Source organism: Ptychodera flava, chromosome 10 (genome assembly GCF_041260155.1).
Source record: "Ptychodera flava strain L36383 chromosome 10, AS_Pfla_20210202, whole genome shotgun sequence".
NCBI classification, from domain to species: Eukaryota; Metazoa; Hemichordata; class Enteropneusta; family Ptychoderidae; genus Ptychodera; species Ptychodera flava.
Genome location: NC_091937.1, coordinates 2262618 through 2290140, shown reverse-complemented (window position 1 = coordinate 2290140; position 27523 = coordinate 2262618). Strand labels below are relative to the sequence as shown.

At 39.2% G+C, this 27523-nt stretch overlaps 1 protein-coding gene across 6 annotated transcripts in view; it reads right to left on the bottom strand.

The window, feature by feature from the left end:
* LOC139141727 (frizzled-4-like) overlaps positions 1-27523 on the bottom strand; it is a 52048-nt gene that overhangs the window by 9736 nt on the left and 14789 nt on the right. The window contains exons 1-2 of one of the 6 annotated variants that reach the window (XM_070711342.1): positions 26509-26652; positions 14710-17199 (exon numbers count right to left, since the gene is read on the bottom strand). In XM_070711342.1, the coding sequence (XP_070567443.1) occupies positions 15480-17099 (1620 nt within the window). In that variant the 5' untranslated portion in view covers positions 17100-17199; positions 26509-26652 and the 3' untranslated portion in view covers positions 14710-15479. Of the gene's footprint in view, positions 1-14709; positions 17200-26508; positions 26775-27523 lie in introns of those variants that run through there. The other 5 variants (XM_070711343.1, XR_011554225.1, XR_011554226.1 and 2 more) reach the window with 5 other exon arrangements.

Genomic DNA, 27523 nt, shown 5'->3' with positions numbered 1-27523 from the left:
TTATCCTTTTGTGATTTAACAGAACAAGGTGAGACCTCAATGACCTTGAATTGCAATAGTAGCCACACACATTTCACACTATCATAACAAACGAGACAACAACAACCACATGAAACTCTAGCAAGCCGTGAGTGAATTTCATGTCCATACTGATTTCCACGGAAAGGAATGAGAGTTTACATCCGTCTTAAAACCAAGTACAAACAGCTATCGCTGAGAAAATGCGACAGGCGTCGATTAATAATCATAATTGGGCAGGGTCTCCTTGAAACAAGCTCATAAGCATGGAGGAGCACGTACCAAACTATACGCCTTGTTTATGTATTGGTGTTGAGCTGTTTGCTCACTGTTGAAACGTCTTGATAGGATAGGTGGTCCTAAGTCGATCGGTAAATAACTGGGCAGCGCTGATAGTTTAGTTCCGACCCTTTCAGACTGCCTCGACTAATCGCTTCCTAATCACTGCTTTATTTTCTACAGTCTTAGTGAACTTGCTATGGTATTTTATATCTACATCAAGCAACTCTCTCTCTCTCTCTCTCTCTCTCTCTCTCTCTCTCTCTCCTCTCGCTTCTCTCTCTCTCTCTCTCTCCTCTCTCTCTCTCTCTCTCTCTCTCTCTCTCATAGTCTGAGGCGATCACTATTCTCTGGTCAAAACCTTAATTTTGTTCTTCAACTGTTGGCCCTAGCACCGAGATTGATTTTCACATAATGGAGATCTAACGTATGAAAAGTATGTCTTCTTGGACTCGAAACAATTTCAAATTGTAAATCTATCTCCGCCCTCGAATTTCTTTAGCGCACTTCTACTATGGTGAACGAGAAAAAGCAGCCGCACCTGTCACTGTACAACAAACGCTAGAGGATGTAAATGCGACCAATATGGGACTTGAACGCAAGTGTCACTTGTCCATATTCAAAAATTGAAATGTATAACATCCATTCATCCATCTATGCAGATGTATGTATGTATGTATGTATGTATGTATGTATGTATGTATGTATGTATGTATGTATGTATGTATGTATGTATGTTTATGTATGAATATAAAATATAGGCATATAGACAAAAAAGTACATTTATTTTAAGATATGATCTAAGTGACATAAATATTGATATAAATATGAATATATCATCCAACTATGTTGATGGCGCAAATCTCAGCCATCTTACCGGTTGAGACGTGAAATAGCCGTATTAAATCTAGGATAGCACAGTTCGAACACGCTGGAGCTGTCAGCTAGAGAAAAATTCATTTTTTGACGTATCACGCCAGAGTTTTAATATACTGTTATCATATACTAGCAATAAACCTCCCCAGCAACGGGTATACCACTTGGTTTGACCAGTTCACTCCATATATATAGTCGCTATCGCTCGAGCTGTGCACATATGTCATGAACTGGTCAAAATAACGTAGTATACCCGTCGCTGCGGTGGTTTATTGCTTCCATATACAGGTGATAAAATTTATTCATAATTGAATCGCATTTGTGTTTCATATAGAGCCTCTGTCTGTATCAAAATAACCCAACACACAATAGCTAGAGGTATTTCACAGTTCCCGCCCTTTTCAGTCACCGGTAAAGAATTGCAAAGCATCAGGCCGTTATCACGAATTAAACATTAAATTGATCTTGGGATGAAGCTGCTGTGATAAAGCTTTAAGATATGACACTGGATTTTATTTAAAACTAATACCAGTTAGTTTTAGGTTTGAAACGTATCATGAAACGATGAATGAGAATTCATGGAACACATCGTGCCCTGATGCACGAAGAATTAATTTGCAAATGCAAAGCTTTGTTCTCAGAGAAATTGACTTGGTACACTGATATGACGAACACCGTCTGTGGTCTTTGCAATGTTTACAATTAGTGAGAAAATGTGATAGAAAGGTTATTCTATCGGTAAAACGTTCTGGTATGAAATCATTTTAAATCTCAATATCCAAGCTATTGTATGGTAATAAGTAGAATGGAGGAAGATGAAATCGATAGATGGCATTATGATGACATGTACATGTAAGTGACATGTAAACAATCGACTCCATACCAATCACGTTACTTTAATGAACACACGTCTATCAAATGCGGAACGAAACGGCGGATTATTTCCCCCTCCCCCTCTTCCCTCTTCTTTCTCATATCTCTCCCCTCTCTCCTCTCTCTTCTATTCAGTTTCCGCCTTTGTTCTTTCTGATGTTTATCTATTGAGCTTTTTTTACTCTTTGAATCAGTCGTTGTTGAGATATGATGTATAAAGCTGTCGCTCTAACCAGTGTTTTACCACAAGTCTTTATTCAATCCCATAATTTCCTTCCATCCATACTTTCAAATGCCATGTCTGTTTCTCTCTTATTTCCACTTTTCGTGACTTTACGATGCAAGTCATTTTTTATTCTTATCCTAGGAGTTCACTCTGTTAGGAAGGTAACTTCTTCCAATAATTGCAGTCCATCTTTCTTTCTCGGCGCTCGGACTCCAGGAAGATCAAAGTTTATACGGATTCGGATCTTCTTCTGTGACTTATATCATGTCAGACAACTAACTAAAAATGCATCGCCGTCGCTGTTTAATTATTCCCGCCCTTCTAGATTGGCAGCACACAGATGCAAACATCGGAACTTCATTAAAACGAAGTTTAGCGTCTCTGAATGAAAAGTCCGCTAATAATGCATTTTGCCCCCAGAAGTGTACAGTAACAAACAGCATTTGCGTCACGTCTACATTTTCTTTGCACGTGTTGGATGCCATAATAAGCTGGCTCTTTGCTCCATGTTATTACAAATGGCGAACGTATTGATCGCTTCCGACAAATTTTCATCAATCGTTATTTTCTTATCGTTTTGAGACCTTCTATGAAATGAATAGCGGTAGCTCCGGACACGCCTTTCAAATCGGAATCGTCGCTATTGAAATTGAGAAACACTGAGCTGGAGGAAAAACAGTATAGTATAATGCTCTATGAAAGAGTCGTTTTAATTCGCCTGTTCAATAATGTGACGTCACAACCAGATACGCAGCCAATTATCTTTCAATTGAAATACACCGATCGAAGTTAGCTGGGCCGGTATATACGACTAATTGCTTAGTTGATTCTGTGCTTCCCATGTAACACTCACCACCATTAAATTATGCAGTTGCTTACAATGTAACTTACATATCATGAAAGTCCCATTTCATATATGTAAGAAATTAGAATATTGTCAATTTGGCTGCTTTGAAAGCGCTAACTAGATTTGTCCGATGGTGCGAGTTTTCCCGTCCTCCTTAATTATCGTTTGCGAACGTTACTTTCATTGATCACGGAGCCGATCGAGAAAATTGATGAAAATGGGGTCACCGTTTTTCGGAGAAGAATTACGCTAAAGGTTTGTGTGACGCGACTGTGAATGTAAGCTGACATAAAAACATGTCCCTAGTTGACCTTTGTGAAGCTAGTCTTTGCAAAGGCTCACTTCAATATATATACGCAGACTAGATTACAGGTTGAAAATGTTCACTGCAAATCGAATTTCTGCGACAGAAAATTCAATTTGTAGCCTGAACCAACTCTAAAAGCTCTCAACGTATAAGCCGATTCTTTGATCCGGCAACTTGAGACAACTGAACGTAAAACTTCAAGGAATTTCGGCATCCTTTCAAGTCATAGTCGCCACATGGTAGAACACAGAAAGCAGTCTTTCATGAGTATTATCCATTGCCCAGCTATAGCGTTCCACGGCAAACGATTACCTTAGAGTTACCGTGGACATTCATTACCTCTACGCAATTCAATCTTTTTAGCAACCAGACATCTAGCACAATATAGCACGATATTTCGTAATGATCGAAGCCAACTGAAACACAAGAGAGTGAGAAAAATCAATAATGCTGTCAGACAAGAAAGAGAAAAAAAAAAGTTAGAAGATGGTGTCTCAGTGACATCTAATGACTGGGTCAGACACATCACAGTAGTTACTGTGTATTCATTGAAAGATGAAATAAATGTGAATAAAATGCATTGTGTTTGAAATGTGTCCGTAATACGTGGGACATGAAACTCAGAGCGTTTCCAAAGCCAGACACTCAAGGAAATAGTCAACACATATAATGATGTTATAACTGAGGTGTTAGATACAACACTTTGAAACATAGTTTACTACTGATATTTTAATATAATATTGTGCCACACATTAACGTGTTCCGATAATGTCGTAATGATCCTCTGTCGATCCTCTGTCTGATTCCATATTTAGGACACTGTTAGGGTTGTTTCGCGCTAGAGAAAGGCTTGCAATTTTTCGATCGGTAAAAGCATTTCTTCATATTTTAACAATCTAAACGATTAAACTTTTCCTTTTAAACCTGGATAAACAAGTATACATTGGAAAGCGATAACGTTTGGAGAATAATTGGGCACAGTGAGAATTCAAATTACAAGCAACAAAGACTACTGTTTACTCGTCTGCGCGTGTGTTGCCAACCGTAAGTAGGTTTCGGGCCTTTAAATATGGCCAATGTTGCAACAATTATTCTGTGAACTTGGAGGTAAACTTGAGAATTTAACAATATTACCTCAAAATTGCACAAACTGCTTCATTTAAAAAGTGTCTCTTTTATTTGATTAATTTTATCAACTCCCTGCACTGCTATAGCTTCCCTATCTTTGGTAACACATCTACAGTGGAGTGTGTTTGGAAACACATCTATAGTGGAGTGTGTTTGGTAAACATCTACAGTGGAGTGTGTTTGGTAACACATCTACAGTGGAGTGTCTTTGGTAACACATCTATAGTGGAGTGTGCAAGGTTGGTCGAACCGGACACGAAAACCACAACAATCACAACACGTATGCACTATTTCCGTGAAGTGCGATGTGACTTATTTTATGATTTGGACATGATGTGACTAGAAAGAAAATTGTAATGAATCCACCCGTGTCACTATCTCAATGTCACTTTGTAATTGTGTACTGTCGACAGTAAATGTGAAAGCTTACACAACACTAAATTACCAAAAACTTGGTTATTTAGGCTAATATGCCCGAGTTCAAATTTCCACATGAATTGAATATAACGTTGATTTCTGTGATTTCTTAGGTTACTGCGAAATGATGCTTGCAAATTCATGCTATTCTATGCGTTAGTTCTCCCTTGTGAATTGAGAAAAATCAGCAAGAGATCTGATGAAGGAATAGCTACGGCTGCATTAAGCTTGTACAAACAGATGGCAAATGGAAGGCGTACACTTCCCGAGAAATTAGATTATGGTTGAGATATCAAGTAAACGCGCCTTTGAACCATGAGAAGAAAAAAACGCGATGGGCGGGGTACGAGAGAGAGAGAGAGAGAGAGAGAGAGAGAGAGAGAGAGAGAGAGAGAGAGAGAGAGAGAGAGAGAGATTCTTACTTTTGTCTCACAACTCCATCAGATTAATTGATATTTCTCCCAACAAGCACATCCTCATACTATATATGTCTAGCTCTATACTTCTTGTCTCTTGGTCACTGCCAAGGTTTGTCGGTCTCTTCTGCCTGTTACCTTTCTCCCTATTCCAGACCCTCCCTTACCCTCCCCCAAGCTCTGTCTACACTGGCACCTTGTAGGGACTTAATCTACCATAATCGAAGTATGTCGTGATGAAACAAGCAGAACACGTCGATATTTCTCTATATTCAACATGATGTGTTTTTTCCCCTGTATCCGATTTCAATAGCATAAATGTAAACTGAGTGATGCACTGTGTGAGATGCTATGACTATAAGTGCCTTTGTCTGTTCCTTATTTCAATATCGCTGTGGTGTTTATTAGCCAAACTCCATTTCAAACTTGAATAGCCTGTAAGAGCAAACAACGAGCAAATTGACATGAAGTCAATCGCCACTGTTCTGCCATCATACATAATATGCAATACTCAATATTGTATAGAATTCCTCCCTTTGGCATATGCGCATGAGCACTTCGATCGTTCAACAGTAATGTCATATCCTACGACAGGCCTTTTAAAATCAAACAAAATAAATTTCGAACTTTCCTTTTGAGAACGCAGCATCCTAGCGCAACCAGCATAAATCCATGACATTGAATATTGCCAATTTCTGATTGATGTGGTCGTATTTCCTACGTAACAGGGCGTCCGTTTAGGTCAACAGTATGACGCCCATACTTCTGAATAAAAACTCGATAGATTAACGTTATATATTTTAATGTAAAAGAGAAAAACCGCGTCCAACAGTTATTTTTAAAATAAAAAAAACGTGGAAATATTAATTGAAATCATTTTGCAACCAAAGATCAAAATTTCTGTGTATCTAATTCCTGATAAGTTGCCAAGTACCTGGTGCTAAACTTGTAAGTGATGCAATGTCTTAAATGCAATAATGGTCTTGACATCTGCTCAGGGAGATGTTTGCAGAGTATTTCTGGAAAATTATGGATTCCGACAGTATGCAACTGTATGGATTCCGACAGTATGCAGCTGTATGGATCAATTTGAATCACAAGTAGATGAAATCACGTCACACTGTGAATCATTGTAATCGAGAAGCGACACATCAGGTGTTACCATAGACTACACTATTTTGTAACCAGTACAATGTGGCGTTCTTGATTGCTCTTTGTTTACTGTACAAACTTTAGGCTTAGAGGAATGTGACCGTATTTTGAACAAATCTACCACTCTGGTGTTGTCTGAACAATCAAAATAACATGGAAAATATGACTTACTAAAACTTTGATGTGTACTCCTGGTGCATGTGCAAAAAAACGATTACAGTTCATCGGATTGTATCAAAACATCTACATAGTAAACACCAGCACGTCAAAATCTAAAGAGAGAATTTGTTTTAAAGACAATTTCTACATATATGGATTCCAGCAATGTTAGACAGCGACGACATGAATCAAGACATCAAATGAAAAGCACATCTGGTGAGCCAAAAATATTTTACGTAACTAACTTAAAAGGTTGATATCTCAGAGCAAATACTTTGGTCAATTAATTTCAGAAAATTCCCCAAATCAGTCTAATTATTGCCAATCATGAAAACTGTGAAGAGTAAATCCTCGTTATCTGTGAATGTATTGAAAGTAGAAAATATCAATTTTCTAAAGCCTACTGAAGTTGGCAATAGTTTAGACAAATATTTTACAACTATTGGAAATGCTCGGTTGGTCAAGAAAGTTTTTACTGTAGATGGTTTTCCAGGGTATTCCAATGTCAATTTGCCATATTATGAAAATAAGTCTTTATCTTCCTTCACGAGCAAGTCATCAATTCGTCATCAATTACGTCATCTGTAGACAAATAAGTCACCGTGCTTTGTATAATTCACACAAAATTTCAAAAATGGGTGCTGATGTTCTTGCTGAACCACTGACTATGATTTCCAACGTGTCCTTAGCAACCGAGTGCAGTGCAAGCTGAATTGAAATAAGCAAATGTTACCTTTCTCTCTAATTCTGGTGATACTTCAGATCCTAATAATTTTACACCAATGTCGGTTTTACCTGATGTTTCAAGCATCTGGCTTTCTTACCATCTTAATTTATGATAATATTGACAATCAGAAGCTCACGGGTATTATTTTCCTTGATTTACACAGGCGTTCGATACTGTAAATCATCAAATACTGCTCAAAAATTTATACCACGTTGATGTAACTGGCTTGAATTCAGAACAATCATCTCTTTGAATTCTCTAAGCATGTTTCAGTAAATGGATATTTTTTTCTGGGAAGAAACATATCCTTAGATGCCATCTAAGGTACCACAAGGTTCGATTTGGGGACCTTTTCATATCCATGATTTCTATCGTCTTCGCTTGCCAAGGTCTCTTGTCCGGGCTGTGGCGAGCGGACGATGGATTTCTATTAAAGAGACAAAGTCGGTCATTTTTCATGAATTTTGTTTGATACGAGATACTACTGTTGAACAAATCTACCACTCTGGTTGAGAGATACTGAATGAATAGGTGACCATGCATGTATTCGACCCCAGTTTTAGACACGATATAACCATCGCGAAAATGAATTAATGGTCATGACCATTAATTCATTTTCTCCATGGTTTCATTAAATTTGTCTAAAACTGGGGTCGAATATTTGCACGGTCACCCATTCATTTAGTATCTTTAACATGTCAAACAATATAAGTAGTATCTCATATCAAACACAATTCATGAAAAACGGCCGACTTTGTCCCTTTAATGGTCTTTCATCCAAGATAACAACTTAAAATTGCCTACGACACTGCCCTCATTGCTTCGAGGAAGTCTGTGAGTGAGATTATTGATATCTTTTCCTGCGAACTTAGCTATTTAGTAGTAGAAAAGTGGTTAAATGTTAAGAGGTTGACACAAACTTTAAAGAAAACTTAATGAATGCTTTAGTGGTCCCATGAGTTAAACAAGTTCGTTTTTACCTGATGTCAAAATTTATGATCAGGTTATTGAAAAGGTTTATTGCTTCAAATACCTAGGAGTTTATTCGGATGAAGTTCATACTTGGAATGGAGCTAACATTGTTAAACATTGGTCAATTAATTTCAGAAAATTCCCCAAATCAGTCTAATTATTGCCAATCATGAAAACTGTGAAGAGTAAATCCTCGTTATCAGTGAATGTATTGAAAGTAGAAAGTATCAATTTTCTAAAGCCTACTGAAGTTGGCAATAGTTTAGACAAATATTTTGCAATAGTTTAGACAAATATTTTACAACTATTGGAAATGCTCGGTTGGTCAAGAAAGTTTTTACTGTAGATGGTTTTCCAGGGTATTCCAATGTCAATTTGCCATATTATGAAAATAAGTCTTTATCTTCCTTTACGAGCAAGTCATCAATTCGTCATCAATTACGTCATCTGTAGACAAATAAGTCACCGTGCTTTGATATTATTCACACAAAATTTTAAAAATGGGTGCTGATGTTCTTGCTGAACCACTGACTATGATTTCCATCTTGTCCTTAGCAACCGAGTGCAGTGCAAGCTGAATTGAAATAAGCAAATGTTACCTTTCTCTCTAATTCTGGTGATACTTCAGATCCTAATAATTTTACACCAATGTCGGTTTTACCTGATGTTTTAATCATCTGGCTTTCTTACCATCTTAATTTATGATAATATTGACAATCAGAAGCTCACGGGTATTATTTTCCTTGATTTACACAGGCGTTCGATACTGTAAATCATCAAATACTGCTCAAAAATTTATACCACGTTGATGTAACTGGCTTGAATTCAGAGCAATCATCTCTTTGAATTCTCTAAGCATGTTTCAGTAAATGTATATTTTTTTCTGGGAAGAAACATATTCTTAGATGCCATCTAAGGTACCACAAGGTTCGATTTGGGGACCCTTTCTTATCCATGATTTCTATCGTCTTCGCTTGCCAAGGTCTCTCGTCCGGGCTGTGGCGAGCGGACGATGGATTTCTATTAAAGAGACAAAGTCGGTCATTTCTCATGAATTTTGTTTGATACGAGATACTACTGTTGAACAAATCTACCACTCTGGTTGAAAGATACTGAATGAATAGGTGACCATGCATGTATTCGACCCCAGTTTTAGACACGATATAACCATCGCGAAAATGAATTAATGGTCATGACCATTAATTCATTTTCGCCATGGTTTCATTAAATTTGTCTAAAACTGGGGTCGAATATTTGCACGGTCACCCATTCATTTAGTATCTTTCAACATGTCAAACAATATAAGTAGTATCTCATATCAAACACAATTCATGAAAAACGGCCGACTTTGTCCCTTAATGGTCTTTCATCCAAGATAACAACTTAAAATTGCCTACGACACTGCCCTCATTGCTTCGAGGAAGTCTGTGAGTGAGATTATTGATATCTTTTCCTGCGAACTTAGCTATTTAGTAGTAGAAAAGTGGTTAAATGTTAAGAGGTTGACACAAACTTTAAAGAAAACTTAATGAATGCTTTAGTGGTCCCATGAGTTAAACAAGTTCGTTTTTACCTGATGTCAAAATTTATGATCAGGTTATTGAAAAGGTTTATTGCTTCAAATACCTAGGAGTTTATTCGGATGAAGTTCATACTTGGAATGAGCTAACATTGTTAAACATAACAGTCTCTCCACATCCAGGAATGATACGTCGTATCAAATCCAAACAAGTATTTTGTTATGTAATAATTTAATGCTGTCTCTATTTGACTAGTGTGGTGTCATTTTGGATGGGGTCAATATACAAGGATGAGCTCAATAACTTCATTTAAGAACTGCTTGTATTATTCTAAATGATTTTCCGCGAACTGGTTATCATTTCGTCAAAAGCCGGATTTCAATTTTTCGCTGAATAGGAACACTATTTGAATCAGGGAGTCGAGGTTATATTTGCTACGAGATGTTTAAGTGTTTGAAATCACGCCGTGTGGATACGATTATTCCTCGATATTGGAAGATATGTTTTTAAGTTTACTAACCAACTCATATAACACTCCACAAGAAATGTTCATAATTTGACTGCGCTGCCATTCAAAACATCTAAAGACCGTTATTTTTCTTCTATCGCGCAATCAACTATTTTAACAATTTACCTTGTAATATTAAAATAGGCCATCACTCCATCCAGTTTTATGGCTTTACCCAGGGTGCACCATCTTGTTTGATTCTATACTGTCATCCACTCTTGTTTTGTGTCTTTTTGCCTCAAGTTGTTACAAATGTTTGCAAGTTTTGTTTCATTCGTTAGATTTTGTAGTTCGATATTTTATACTTGCTCTTGTGTAACTTTCTGATTTTTATATTATTGTTATTTACTTTTTAATTTGTCACTAGTGCTCCATGGAAATGAGTCATGACTGAAGGAGCTAACCAATGTAAAGATGGATAAGTAAGTAAGTAAGTACGTTAATAAAATAAAATGGTTCTCTGTGAGAACAATTGTCGAACATCTTACTTGATCAAAACACACATACAGATATGGTGAACATTAAAAGTAAACTTGATAATTTACATGCATCAAAAATAAAACATTCTTGCATGAACGTATTTAAACACGTTTGAAGCGACAACTTTTTTCCTCTATTCTCCGATTGACTGAGTTTAAAAGTCGACTTTCCGTTAAAGTAAATGTTTGCAAATCTGGTGAAGTAGACTCAGCTGCCAATGGACATACAAACCAGTATTGATGTGTGATTTGGAAGAATAGTGATACAGACCATGACAGCAGTTTGTACCTTGCAATCGCCTAAAATCAATACAATTATTCTCTGACGAAATCGAATTCGGAGGTATGCGTTTTTTAATTGCTTCGCGAAATTTGTTCGCTTTTATAAATATCCGAAAAGCCAGATCAAAGTGATTGCGATTCTTGTAGAACACCAAGCAGATTCAGAAACGTCCCGGTACAAACCGTAGCAACATTTTGAAACATACATTTCTGTAAACATTTATTTACATGATTATTTTAACATTATTCTGTTGACGATGAAAAACGATCAGAAATACAAATACACCTGAGGGTAGTAATGGAAGTGACAAATATACCATTCTAGATTAACCACTTTGCCGAGGATCTCTCTGAAGTTTCTGTCGTCCAAATCTTATTGAAGGCGAAACCTGCTGTTAGATCTCAGGCAATTAAACACTTGACTAGATCAAATCATAAAGGTAAAAAAGATTATCTCCTTGGTCTAATATAAACAGTGGTATTTAATACTGTTATTATATAGCAGTAACTATACTCCCGTCCCTAAGCCTAATCCAGTAGCGTTTCTTACACTTTCAACTCGTTTCAGCAACTTTTTTGTTGAGACTTTCACTGCATGACATGATTCCAAAATGCCAACCGTTCTGGCATCACTCGGTTATCTGAACCATGCCGTTGCGTCGATCCAAATATTTATGTTGTAGAGTGTTCATAAGTTGTACTTATGAATTGTATAAATAATTGTATTATATAAGTATTACGACCTAAATCTACGTATACCATGGCCTAAGCCATCGAATTGGTCCACGTTTGCGGCTTAATTCGTCTGCCAGTATTCATGCAGCGGTCTACTTACAAAGCTAGGTTGATCTCACCTTGAAAAAGTTTTTGCCGCTGGTATTAAGGGAATTTTTCAATCCAATTTGTAGTATAAACTCCCTGAAGCAGTCTAGTTTGTTGCCACAGTTTGTATTTATAGCATTTCAGTTCAGTGGCAAACTGAGGCGAGCTATTCCATCTTTTCGTAATGGATTTACTGTTCAAATGAAAAGCGACCACTCTGACAGGTAGGTAACCATGCCTTGAAGTGTCGTCTTAACCTTATTTTCAGACAAGGCCATTTGCCGCCCAGTTGAAATTGCATGAGAAATGGATCGTAAGCTCATCGTTTCAGTCCACAATCAAAGCGACATTTTGTCGCTTTTATCCCGGCTCAGTGATGCAGGCTATCTTCCGAATGTGAACTGGCCTGCCATGAACTAGGACTATACCAAACCCCCTAACTCCATGTGCCATATTGTAAGTCAAAAGGAAAACCTAGACCTCATTTATTTTCATTGAAGCGCGTATTTGGTCATTTGATAGAATGCATTTGGCGAAGAAAGGAGGAATTTGTCGCAGTGGGCTGTTAGAACAATATAGTGTAATGACTGGTGGCTATGCTAAACAACAACCTCTTTGTCTGTGAGTAGACACAGCAACTGAAAACTACTCCAGCAGTATCCCTAAGTTACTGGTTGTATATAACTTAACGCGTTGAACAAAAAAATCACAACCCTTTGCTGGTGTACAAACCTTTGGAATTATACAAAACTGTGACGTAGGTTTCAGGTGGACTTCATCTTCTGACCGCAAATTTGAAAAAAAAAACAGAACCCAACGAAAGGTGACAAACAATTAAACAAAAAGCCTCAAGAAACGAGCAATTCTACTGGGTTTTCGTAGTTAGTGTTTGTGAGGCACAGTAAACTTGCGTTGATATTGTCAGCGATTTATCTAAGTTAATAAAACAACAAAGCATACGAGCGACCAATTGAACGGCAATAAAAAGTTGAATTCAGTCAGTAATGATGACACTATGGGTCAAAGGTCGAATGACCTTCATATGAATATTCATGTTTCTAAAAACAGTAGGCCTATTTCATGAAAATAGAAAAATAAATTGCCAATTGCATAATTGGGTAAAGCTGCGGAACATAAAATATGTATTAGTGAAATGTGGCTAGGTTCCGAGACGTGTTGAGCATTACATTCAGACCTAAAATAAGAACAGTACCATGGTATACATGAATTGTCGACACCAAAGCTTTCCAGAATCATACTTGATATGAGTGCTTCGCCATTAAAGAAAATCAATTTTAGATTAGTCTTCACCGATTGTTTTATTTAATTGCTCCTATTAATGATCGTTGGTATGCTTAGTGATGGGTATTGGTAAATTAAGATTGACTGACATTTTACTTGTGAGCAGCAACACCACAGACCGTTTCCGACATTGGCGAAGAACGCCCTCGCGATGCACACTTTACGGGACTGGTGTTATATTTTTATCGCTAGCTAAGTTAAAGGGTTTTATACAATTTGCATAATTTGCTCGGTGACATGACGAGCATGACGAGGCGGTTGCTGTGTATACACCAGTGGAGCGTTAATACGATGGGCTGGCTGTAACCCTGTGTAAGCTAATTGTCTGTCTGTCCCCATAACAAAGACGGAACCATCATTTGTACACTTATCAAGCTCACCAATGACACTAACACACGTTATGACTCCATTCCAACATCCAGCTTTTCTTTTCGTGCAAATACAACGGGGCGCATGAGCAGTATCGAGCATGACGTTAGATTTTTCGATCGATAGTGCCCCCTTTTTGTAGAGGTAAAGTAGATTCAGTGGTTTGCTCATCGGACACCCCGGCTCCTTTCTTTGCTGTATAATGAATCCCTGATTCTATTTGGGTAATGATGCGTCAGTGGTAGCCTTTTACGTGCTGCAGAAAGAAAGGTAGTGCTCTCTCAGCGGCTTAGGTGGCCTTCAGCTGGGAGGGAGCACGGGCAAGATCCGTCTAAAATGTCTCGTTAAAACACTCAACCACTGCGAAACTAAGGCACCATGCTGACAAGCGTGTTTAGATTTAGAGGATAGCTATCTTATTTATGGCGAACCAGTCCAAAGGTAAAGGTTTATCGTGGTATACACATGCTGTACAGCGCCGTTGATTCGCTTTGGAGTCCCTTTCATCACTGAAAGCGCTAATTATTTTAAGCTTAGTTGGCGCATAATACAAATTTATTCTATTCTTCCGTATTCAATACTTATTCTTTCGTTAAAAGCACTGGTATTGAGCCAAAAGAAAGGCCTGTCGTTTTTGTGTCCCACACTCGCTATTTATTCAGGCCCTGAGTATAGCTCATACGCTAAGTTATATTTAACAAGAAAATGAAGCCCTACAAAAGCTATTGGGGGAATTGGAATTTTCTTGTGCCAGCGTGAATGAACATATATGCGGAGACGGTATTAGGGGAATATCAAAGGCATCTTTTGAAGGGGAATATTTTTACTTTACCGGTCGTGTAAGTGGAGAGAACTGTCTTCAAAGTTGTATACTGAATTAGTGAATACCACCGATGATACTATGGTCGTCCTTGTTAAATCCCATAGAAAACAAGATTTTTCTATTCGTATATAAACATCTTTTCCAATAACCAAACGGGGTAGTCCGGAACGGTTCAAACGTCGAGGAAGAAACAGTAAGACGCTCTCGTTTTGGCAGAAAAATAGTAAACATTGCTTTTAATATACATTAATACAATTAATAATACTCTTTACAATTTGGAAAATGGTTACTTTCGAAGTGAGAAATGTGTTCCTTCGGAGTTCCTTTGAAAGTTTTGTACAAAACAATATATTCTCTGTTGGAGTTTTGTCTATCTATAATTTAAAATTGTGTCTTTGATCACGGGAGCATCAGTCCCATGTGACACCCTTCTTTCAACCGAAAATGGTGTGGTCCTCTTGAAATGTGTTTTCAGTCTGTTTCATATTGTAAGCTATGAAAAGGTAAAGGTGGTGTTACAAATTGTCTACTTCATCAAAAGAAGTTGTTCGCCAAGCTGGAATGTCGAACTAAATTTGGGATCTTTATAAAGGTACGCCCTTCTCTGTGACACATTTGACCAGTGCAATAGTGTGTCTGCGATGGCATGCAGTTCACACAGTCAGTCAAAATGTGTGAAAAAGCATCTACTTGCTAAGTGGAAAATTACGAGGTGAAAATGTGTTTTATGGGCACCGTTGCTCAGTGTGCCTTGGCCGAACAAAACATGCCCTTGTGACGTGATGAGCGGTTATCAATGCATTACAGAATACATTTACACAACATAACTTAAACCTTCTTCAAACAAACCAGCTTGGCATATTTTGGCGTAAGCTCTCCTTATACACCGGCCAACTCAGCTTTTATCCGTGACCAGCACCCTTCCTGCATAACAGTTCAATCATGAGGTTTCAGCTTATCTCATTCTATGGAGAACTTCACACCGCAGTTTCATTACCTCGATGAATACCGTTCGCTCGAATTTCATTCTTTGATTTTGCGTGGGGGAGCAGTCTCTGGGAAAATTTTCGCCACGAGCTGATTGTTTTTGTGGACCATATCCACATGCCACTGGTAATCCCTATCACTAAAAGCATGAAAATTTTCACCATGAACACTTCGATGTTCGGTCGGACTTCATCGTGTAGCCACGCATTCCTGTTAGAATGTTCGTAGAAATGACAGGCGATTACAATGGTAGCTGGAACTGTGTAAAGTACGGAAAACACTCCAATCTTTACCATTAGTCTTTCCAACTTATCAGTTTTGTTGCCATCTTTTTGCATAATATTTCTGATCTTGAATAAAGAAACAAATCCCGCGAAGAGAAACAGTGTACCGATTGCCAGATAGGTGAACAGTGGTGCCAACACAAAGCCCGTCAAAGCGTCCAGGTTTTGATTGCCTACATAACACATGCCAGTCAGTTCATCAGCGTCCACGACTCGCATCACTAATATTACGATGGTTTTGACGGCGGGGATAGCCCATGCAGCCAAGTGAAAATAACTACTGTGCATTTCAATGGCTTCATGACCCCACTTCAGTCCAGCGGCTAAAAACCAAGTGAAGGCTAATATGACCCACCAAATGGAACTTGCCATCCCAAAGAAATAGAGTAGTAGAAACACAATGGCACAACCCGTGTTTTCAAGTCCTTCCAATATTAGGAACTGTTGGACGCCGTCGTCGTCACAGGCGATGACATCTTTTCCTGCTATAAGACGTACGATGTAGGCTATACTATATATGTTGTAACACATCGACAAAAATATTATTGGTCGTTCTGGGTATCTGAAACGAGCAGAGTCAATTAAAAACGTAAGTACAGTTATGGCTGTTGACACGAAACATAGTCCTGACCATACAGCCATCCATATTTCGGCGAACTGTTTTTCATGTCGCGTGTACACATGGTCTTTGTGACAAATCAGGGCGCATTTTTCCGAGCGCTTCACGTAGTAGTAACTTTCCGGTTTGCCCATATTGCGGCAGCTTTCATCGGGACTTGACTCACCGTCACCGGTATCATAGTCCGGAGGATGTGGAGTGATGGCCCCTACTGGCGGATTCCCAGTGGGTCGTTCGGGTCCTTCCATGCACATGTTATCATGGTCGTTTTTCGCCGGGAACTTGGAGCAGTTGAGTGCAGCCGGCCACTGAAAACCGAATTCATTCAGGACTGGTTCGCATTGAGATTTCACAAGTTCACACATAGGTCTGCAGGCTCCGATCGGAGTCAAAACTTTCTCGTCACACATTGGAACGTACACTGAACAAAGAAAGAAATGTAGTTGCGGCGAACAGCCGTACTGTATGAGTGGAGTAAACGTCTGTAACTGGAGTTCGGCATCCTGTTGCAGTTCGTGGTCAACTAAGTTTGGCATCTGCGTAACGTTGTAACCAAGATCCTTGCACATTGTTATTTTGATGGGCTCGCAGTGAGGCTGGTTGTGCAGTTCAATATCTAAGTTTTGTGAGTATGCATTCAGCGGCCGGTCAAGAAACACCAACGCGGACCACGTTATGAATACAACGTAAACAGAGTTGACCCTCATGTTGGTGGAGTTTTTGTGATCGCCAGTTGCTGAGTGAACTGTGGAGCGTGTAACGTTGACCCCGTCGTAGTAAATTAGGGGCTGGTACTCAACGCTTCACCTGTCGAATAAATAAAGCACACAGTTAGTCGCGGCCATAATGCAGTCACACAAGTCCGTTTGCGTTAGATATTCCGTGAACACTGAAACGTAGCCGGGAGCCCAGAACTGGAACTCCTGTGTGGAGTTGTATTCGGTCACTTGTGAACCATGAGTGTTATGAGCTTTACAAAATGGAACCCCTCTATGCAATCAACACTCTATTTGCTTTCACGTCACTCGTCTGCAAACCATTGGTTTGTTGTGGCCCAAATGCCCCTCCCACTAATCCTAAGCCCCAAGACGTGACAAGTACTCTTCCGTTCCTATTGGCTGGTAAGACCCTGAAAAGACTGCATCAATTAAATTAAACTTGAGCCCCTCTTTTAATCCATTCTTCGCGATCAATACGATTATTTTTTCTACAAGTCTGTCGCTCGTGTATACAAACTCCCTCAATGGAAGTTCAGGCCACAGTGGCCAGCTAGCTATTAGCGCCTACTTGCCAGAAAGAAACCAATGCTTCTACATGGCGACCAAGCTGTCGAACACGCGTCCTTACTAACGACTCGCCTGTCCATGTGTCTCACAGCATCATATTTTAACGTCAACAAACCATTGACAACGCGCACATAATTTTCACACCTTGTTCAGGCTATAGTGGTCGAACGCAGTGGGTTGCAGGCAGTTAGACGATCGTAAATTAGCACCTCAAGTCGGTGGGTTGGTACATCTTTGCTACCGTAACAGGTCATGACGGAGTTATGATGTTAGAAGTTGGGTTTGGTTACCGTCACAATTCGACTTAAAGAGTGAGAAATTCACTTTTTTGGCATTCTCTTTCAATATTCCTAGGGCTTTCTTGGCTACGCTTTAGCTTTAAAATTCATGTTCCTGGGGATTAGCGATGAAGGACGATTGGTTTCATCTTACACTTCTCTGTCAGAGAATTATTCCAACAATGCTTCGATTTGCTTCTTCTCAGTGGTAATACAACACGGACAAATGCTCCATGAACACTCACAGAGTTCCGTCTAAGTATACTTCTAAAACTTGAAAATAAGGCAAACCCTGTGTGATGCGTAACTAACTCTTGGCGAAGTCGGCGTTAGCCTATGCACTAAGTTTTCACAGATGGTTTTGGCTCTGTCCCATACTTTACCTGACGAGGTGAAAATGGGCATTGTCAGTTATCGCTTATTGTGACCTAAGTAGCAGTTGAATACGTAGGAGTAGCTCTAAATATAGTATAAGACCCTACGAACACTGGGGCTTTAAGAAATTGTTTTGCTGATCCCATCACGAAATGTCTGACGGTTTGACGGAAAGTTTGCTGCAGTAATTGTGTTTTATTTCGGATGTAATCTATGGATCGAAACGCTCGGTATGGTTCGAAATGATCGTCCGCGAGATGTATACACTGTTTTCTCACGTTGATAATGTTATAGACTCTGATAAAGTTGGCCTTTCCACACACATCAGAGGCGAATGATACAGACATACATGGGGTATAGTTCAGGGTTTATGAACTACGGTGATGGTTTTCGTTTTGTAGATAAAGTTGTCAGTAATGGCAGCCTAAACACGTCTGCTAGATGTTCGGCTTCACTTACGGCACTGATTGATCGCAAAGTGCAACCCAGTGAGGCTAGTCGACCAAAGCAATAGATGTATGTTTTCGGTCAACTTTCTTACCCCACATAAACAGCGAATGACAAATTGAGACGACGCGTCGAATGCTTGAGGCACTTATTATGTGAAGCGGCTTTTAAAGTAAACTGAACCACGAAGATTTGGGATCCGATCGTGCGATATCTTCTCAAGTTACTGTCTACGCATGCCCTGTACTGCCAACCCGACTTCATAGAACGCTTTATGAATCAAAACAATACAATACCAGATGCACATTATCATCTTTTACACGTAAATGTTATTAAATTTATGAAAGTTAAAGTCTGTAAAACACTGGGAATTCATGAGCGATAAATTCTGTAAACTGAGTGGTACTTTCTCTCGCTCCCACAATCTGTTGAACGAAAGTGCAAACAAAAAACTTCTCCAAATAGGCTTTTAACCCAGACAGCACTTTACGTATGGGTGAGCAGCTTAGAGAAGTGGAATTCTCTCTCCATACAACCAAGTGTAATGAAACGTGAACTTTTAATATACAGGCCTGAATACCAGGCCGCGCTCCATATCCACTGTAAGCAACCCAACTTTCCACAAAACTTAAGATGGAATTTCAAAGCTGGCTACTTCTCAACGGGCTTTTCGTTGACAGTCGTGGCCGTAGCAAGGGCCATTCAATTAATTACAACTTGATAAGGTAGGCGGTTGGACCGTCCTATCAAGTTTCCGTCGACTCCACTCGACTAAGTTTCGAATAACACCGACAGTCCCACGTCTCTCTGCCGTCCATTGGTGTGCACACTCTTGTTACACCATACAAAACAGCATTCCGTTTGTATTCGTTTTGCCTAGTATTTGTACAGTGTACAGCCACTAAAGCAGGCCATGTCTTGTTTCAAACACACCGATCAATATTCTTTTCTTTCTGCGTCTAAACTAACTCACTTTTCGGTCACGTACCTAAAGCGCAGTTTATTTGCAGAGGAACACTAAGTACCGAATGGGCAGATTTCTCCACTGATCACAGTCATTGTTTTGTAGTCTCTAAGAAAAGATCGTAAACAGAGACAAGATTGGTGGTCGATGTCTGCAAATGATTGACATACTCTAAATATGAAGCCAATACAAATGTTACCCGTTCACTTCCAGGCTAAGAGGCTACTAAGTACAGATATTCTGATCAATTTAAGTCAATGCACATAGGAGGTAAAACGAATTTCAATTTTTAAAGTTAAATGGTAATACATGGAACCGATTGGCTTTACTGAACTTTTGCTCGGTTTAAGAAGACACTTATGACCCAAGTAAAATTCACAATTAAAGGAAACGGTATGCATGTCAATAGTCGTTATCTGCCAATTATTCCCCAGGCGAATATTTCAGTAATGTCGAATTAGCAACAACAATAACTTTTGTTACATCTTATTCTTTAAAGTAAATGTTTCGATCGGTCATTCTGTCACGCACAGTGAAACTTTATGACTTATCAGTAGACCGTCGCTATATCGTAATTGCGCGCTCTATGGGCGTTCAGAGAATGTGAGGAGCAACACGGGACATCATGTCCCAACAAACCATCGTCCGTGCATGATGATGGATCCAAAATGCTATTCACATAATCGCGCCAAATCTCTAGAAATGACAAAATATGTATGAAGCTGGGTTACATAGTAAAAGTGACAATCGATTCAAAGGAACGCTTTTGGTTGTAATTCTAATTAAAATGCAGTGATAAAACTCTATATAAAGTGTCAAAATGCATGTCAAACCGAGAAAACCCGATTCGCTTAATTAAAAAAATGCGAAAAACGTGCTTAATTCATTTTGCACAAAAATTATACGGCGCATGCTCCGTAGTGGTACCCTGAGACGAACAACTTGGTTAGTTTTGAATCCAAAGAAACCATCAGGGGATTTTCATAATTTGTTTTGATCTGCAGAGAGACTATAGATAGGCATGGTTAGACAGCAGGACACAGTGACGGGCGTCAGTGACTTCTGGTTGATTAACGTTGCAAATTTGGTGTATTGAGCAAAGTACGCCTGTATTAGAAAACAATGGGGTGCAATTACTAGATAATAAATAAAGTCAATTAACGTAAAGTGTCCAGTCATTAGAAGGTTGAATACCGACACATGTCATCCTTGGTCGTCCTGGAGGCTGGTCTATGAATGCAAGCTACCATACCATACCATACCATACAGCCCAAAATTACACCTGAAGAAATAGTATACTAGCGCCATTCGGCTCCATTGCATTTCCTCCCGTTTTCGTTCTTTCATGCATGAAATCAAATGTAATCTGAGTTTCTCAGTGTTCCAGACGAAAAAAATCCCGACAAGTGTGAAAGCTTGGGGTTTCTGAGACGTGGCACCAACCACAACTCTCTTTAGAAAACATCTTAAATCACCAAAAACGATATACGTCTCTATTCGTGCAGAAAATTTGGGCCGAGTCAGCAAGTCTCGCGGAATGACAGTCGTTTCGGCAGAGGTATGTGACAAATGGAATGCAAAGAAAGCCACAATATAAGAAATGCTTTATACTAAGTCGTATTTCCTGTACTTTGCAAGCAATTCTAAAATTACATATTTGAAATAGTGTTTTGCAAGAGAGACTCAGAAGACATCATTTTGTGTTCACTTCATTTGAAGCATATCAATTCCACAGGGAAGTGAATTGATTCCAGGATTGGGGTAAATTCTGTTAAAATTGCTGAGCGGAAAGAGGGATCTGCTATTGTAGTTGACAGGGGATATTAGTCTTCTTATTGGCGTTAGCCTTTAACCTGAGTTGAGAATATTAGCAAGGAAGTCTTTCATACAGCAATTTTCTCTTGTTGTATCGGTGCATGCCGCAGGTAATAATTATCAAGAAACTACATAATTCATAAACAGGCTATTTTCACCTAATTACTGCTTTGGCAACGAACTTCATTTCCAGTAAAATAAGTTTTTATATTCAAGTTGTCGGTCGACAAACACAACAAAAAATGAAACAAACAAAAACTGTCGTGGCATATTGAGCAAAACGCCTATGATGAAAACTTGGAAGAATCATTAGTCTTCTAGTGAGCGATCTACAACATGCTAAGTTCCAGTATGTGGGCTGGCGAAATACGCCATAATGTCAATACAATCAACAAAAAGACCGTAATTTTGTTAATTACAGGCGCATTATGCTCTGTACTATATATTCTATGGAGACTGACGTGAAGTTCTCGTTCTAGACAATTTTTGAAAAGTACTTGTACCAAGGATAAATAGAAACATTCGAATCTTGCTAGCGTAAAGTAATTGTGTCTGGACAGTGACAATCAACCGTCTGATACTATGGTGTGTAGGCAGGAACTGCAGGGGCTTCATAGTCCATCATGAAGAACGTGGGAAGTCAATATGATTTTAATAGCTTAAATTAGATGAAATTTGAAATAATGCCATGGCGCATTTTAGAGGTAAATTTCAGTTGACTATAAGGTCTTACAGGTCAGCGTAATCTGACAGGCAGATACCAATCATTTGTACGTGTTACACAGTATTTCCAGCTATAGCAACTGGGCTCTCAGAATGCACACAGTATTACTAGCTAGCAACTGCGCTCTCAGAATGCGGACTTTCATGAACAGTGGACTTTAGAGGAAACAGCGATGAAAAAAGTATCAGTAACACCGTCTGTTGCTTGTTGTTAGTGATATAGTGTTCGATCGGGTTACTCACAGCTTGTCACCAGCATGTCATGAACGTTGTGTGCCGCAGACTCAGGCTGAGACAGAACGGGCTGCATTGTACTTTATTTCAGAATATTTGGCATTGAAAAGCAGCACAAAATGCCGCCGCCAACAACAACAAAAACACGAAACGGCCCACATATTGTAACATTTCAACAATTACACCGACATCAAAACACAAGCGTTTACTCCACAATGCATGATCGATAGTCTTAACATGGATTTTACCCAGTTCCATGGTCACATGGTCACGAAAAAAGGGCTACCCCTCATTCTTCGCGTTATATCATGAAGCATAGATAACATTTCATACCCTTCGCAGACCACACACCTTTCAAAAGACGCACAGCATATGACGAAAACTATAACTGTGTAAGACAACTTGTATTACATGGGTAGTGCACAGCATTGTATTATAACGAATTGAATGATCACATTCAACGTTGTACCAAACATTTACACACGCTTTGTGATTATTTACAGGATTTTACAATTAAAAATGTGGGAAACCACGTCAAGGGATTACTTTAAGGCGTTCACAGCCATGAACAGCGAAGTGTTCTTGAGCAAAGATGCCTGTATCGATATTCTAATCAAAAACCTGACAAATAAATAATGATATTCAAATGTCCCTGTGGATTTCAGGATAAAAAAGTTTTCGAGTGAAGAGTACTGTTTACGTTGTAACTGAGCGAGCGCCCAATACCAATACCGCCATGTTGTACAACAAGCAGTCACTGCGTTATTTTTAGATGTGTCTATCGTCGCCTTTTGTTGTCAGTAACTTTAGCCAGCTTGTACATACATGTTACTTGTACATACACATATCTCTCCTGGAAGTACTCATTTCAACGTTCTTCAATGTTGTTGAAGTTTATAATTCATTCTCCATCTTCACAAGTAACCATTTGTAGAAATGATAATCGATTGTACAAATTTTTTAACATCTCACTTTTATTTAACCACATGACTCGTAATTAGGCATACGCTGGACAGCCTATATGCCATGGGAAAAGGCGACCGGCGTATACCTGATCACAAGTGACTTTCACGTCGATTTACGGCGCTTTACCTCGTTCGACCCCCTGCCGTTTGTTTAGACCTCATATCTATGGATAAATATTATGATGCGAGTGAAGTCATCTTGATTAAGATCGCTGAACTACCATAAAATCGTGGTAATAAAAGTGGTATGGATATTTTATCGAAAGTTAATGGATAATTTTGATTAAATAATTTGGAAAGTCACAACACTTTACAAATTCACGCTGTTCTACTTCTACATGTATACATAAACGCAACATGAAAAGTTTTCTTCATTTGTCTGCAAAATGTGTACAGAACAGATAATGCTATCTTCAACGTTATCCTGATGGACCTTCAGAATCAGAATGATTACACAAATACAGTCCTTCCACACAACAGATCCTTCTGCACCAACCATGACAACGCCTTGCAGCATAGGTTTTACGTTCTAAATTTCCAAAACCGGGACAAAAATTTCGATAAAGTCACAAGATTTAGGACGGGATAACAATGTCCGTATATGCGTATGCTCTCATGGTACAACACAAGCGACGTGTAATGGGTGAAAGAGTGGCTTACGTCTTGGCATAATCTCCGATAGATATCTCGTGCCCGTTTGTAGATGGAAAAGATCAACAGCAAATACAAAATGTCAGGATATGACTTTCTTGAAATGGGGCGAGGGGGACAATTTAACATTTAAGTTATAAATTAATTCCACTCGCCCATGGGCTGGCAGTTATCCGAATGTAGTTTCATCGTCAATATGTCTGGTGTTTGTACTGCTTGGTTTGGCTAACCAACGAACCAACAGACAGCTTTAGCTTATTAATTCGTAAGCATTTTAAAAGCGCGTAAAATAGGAAAAGTGGCTCCTATTTGCTCACTGAATGACGTTGTAGCACAATGCAGACAGGGAATTAAACAAGGTGCTGTCTGAATGTGTGGACTGAAACGCTGTAATATCGTACAAAGTATATACAAAAGCTATGAGAATAGACAGGGTCGATGAGCAAGCTTGACAATGCGAAATTCAACCTACGATTATCGCTAATATTATACGTAGATGGAATCTCACATCTCTCTGGGCTACTACAATTAGCATTGTTGCTTGTGACAATTCTCCTTTCTTTCTAAATGAAAACATTTCAAAGAGGTTTCTAAGTGCCTGAGTGTATTCCTTGATGCTCGCAGATGTGAGATCCGAATTGATTTTTCCCTCCAGAATATGAACAGATGCCCATTTCAACTAGAGCAAATGCTGGCAGTGCCGTATCCTCCCTTGGAACTAACCTCAGTGTTTAAACGTTGAAGGTGATTCGAATCGCCATGGTTACAGCTATCTACTCATATACTCTATCAAGCGGACGCTTTGATTCTTATATTTTGTGAAAAACAAAGACTGAAGATGAAAAGCCAATTAACAGTTACTCTTCTTGAATAATTGCACTGTGATGTAAGAGCAATACTGAACAGGCCAACGACTTACTGTAAGGTTGTTGGAAGGAAAACTTACATGATCAATGTTTGAATAAGAAGGGAAATTGGGATGCAGGGGAGTATGTAAGGATGAACATCTAGTGATTGATTTTTCTCTACATATGCTGGAAAAAATCGCAACCGGTGTCATTTTTAACGGCGAATTGAATTGGAATCGAATTGAGGTCGCGTATTTAGAGAAAAACATGCGCATGGCGCCGTAAAAGGGGGACGCTAAGTAGCTGAAGTCGTTCTGCTCGGCTGGGTTTGATTTCGACTTTTGACGAAGCTCGGCCCATCTCATTAACAGAGCATGTTCACTTTTTTATGTTTGGTTCATCGTCTGCTTGGCCACACCGATTTAACGTGTACAATGCAATGGCCATTCAAGTGAGAAACAGCTGTGTATAAAAATGCAGGTCGTCGACTAGTCTTTGGTAGCCTTGTAGCGGTCCATAGAGGTACAACTAAACTGCGTCCCTACCAGCACAGTGGGTACAACAGGCAAATGATTAAACGCATCCCCATTATTGATAAGAATTCGTACCGTACTGGACCCCGGGGCATGAACGCTTTCCTCAACGCAAGCGATTTGCCAATGTTTTTCTTAAGCGCTCAATAGCAGGATGAGAATAACGTGGGAGCTTTCTGCCACCCCCTAGCTGTCAATGAAAAGAAAACGACAATGACAAATTCAGTGAGCGGTACCAGGCCGAGTTTGCGACTAAGCGTAGCTCTGTACTTCTTTTCTTCTCGTTTGCCTTTCCTGACAACACTGCGTGATATATTACCGCTGTCAACACAAGTACGCGCTGTAAGCTTATAAATTATGAGCAGTACGTGTTGGGTCCCTGTCTGTGCCCTGCACGGATAGACTTATACAAGTACCCCTGACTGCATGAAAACTCATCCTTTTTGCGATGTATAACTCGAACAAATGAAGTAAGAGCCCCTCCCCGTTAGGTGAGATTTCCGTGTCTTATCTGGTCTTGGGTAAACTTGACAATTACGAGATTGAATAACGAGTTAAGAATTGCCCATAAACCTTAGGAGCACGTGCGTTATGTATGTTCATTTGACAGTATGTCCGAAGCCATACGCCACAATTTTACGCTCTCTAGAACATACATATGTGGCCTATTTTTATGGGGTGTTTTTGTTCCAACCGTCGACGGGTCAACTTCAACGTACTCTAAACCTAAGAGAACCTTAATAATGGCTACTCAGATACAGTTAATGTTCCCTTTATTGGCCACCATCAACAAAGTAAATACCCCATAACTTCTGAGTGGTTGTCATGAATTTTGCCGTCTGAGATAAGGCTACCAAACAGACCAAGGCCTCAGACTTTGAGAGCCGACAACTCGCCGATTGAGATGTGAACACTCTGGGTAAATGTTCCCAATCTCACTAAACTTATCAGCCAGTAAATAAAGACAATACACAATTTAAGAGTTCAAGTATCTTACCATTACCGTCGATGAGTTCTACAGAGCCTCCATACACTGTACAGGATACACACACGTCTGTTGGCTTCAACCGATAAGTGCGCTTTGATCAACCTCTTATCAATCGAGCTGTCATGCCCGTTCCCGGGCCAGTAGGTTAAAGGTAGGTATTCAAATGTTAACAAGATTTGTGTGTGTTGCACTTATTGGTCGGAACTAACTATAGTTTGCATAGGACAAACCTATCCAACAGTGTTTTGAAAATAATTAGTAAACTACACATGTGAACTACGTGTTTACACACAGGATATATACTTACACCATCTTATCATTTGGAACTCTACCGACCGTGGCAGTTGACTGGTCTTTAGAAAAAGGCCATAACAACGTACAGAATATTTCACAGACCTATTCGTGTTGAAATAGCGGTAAATAAACGTATATTTTAAGGACACGTTTTCGCTTTATTTATCTCAACATCCGAACATTAAACATAATGCAGAAACAGTGTACAACATTCGCAGTCAGGCGATTTTGTTTAGTGACGTGAGATTTTGTCGGCAGATTAGCAGCACCGGTGAATGTATATCACGTTTTATGGTTCTGTCCAAAATGTAATGACAAAACCACGAGTTGATGTCCATAAAACTCAGGAGCGCGCCGAACAAGTTGACGCCTGGCCGACTCTGCTGATGGGCGGACCTGTTATTGTGGCTACACCTCATTGCAAGACCTTTTGGAAACGGGGTTTAAGGTTAGGTTGGCCTGTATGACATGTCAACTGTATAGAGAACAGCTTATCGGTCGCTACGTGCGGAATCACCGAGCAAACATAAAAAGTTGTGAACATTATTTCAATAATATATCAGTAATAACCAATGTTTATGTCGAACAAAGAAAAGCATAAAATTCGTACATAATATTGATGAAAATATATTGGTTCATGATCTAGATCAGTTCAATGTCTTCAATATCATAAGACACATGGTTTTGAAAACTCGTAACCTGTATTTGCTCACTTTGATGACATTATGCA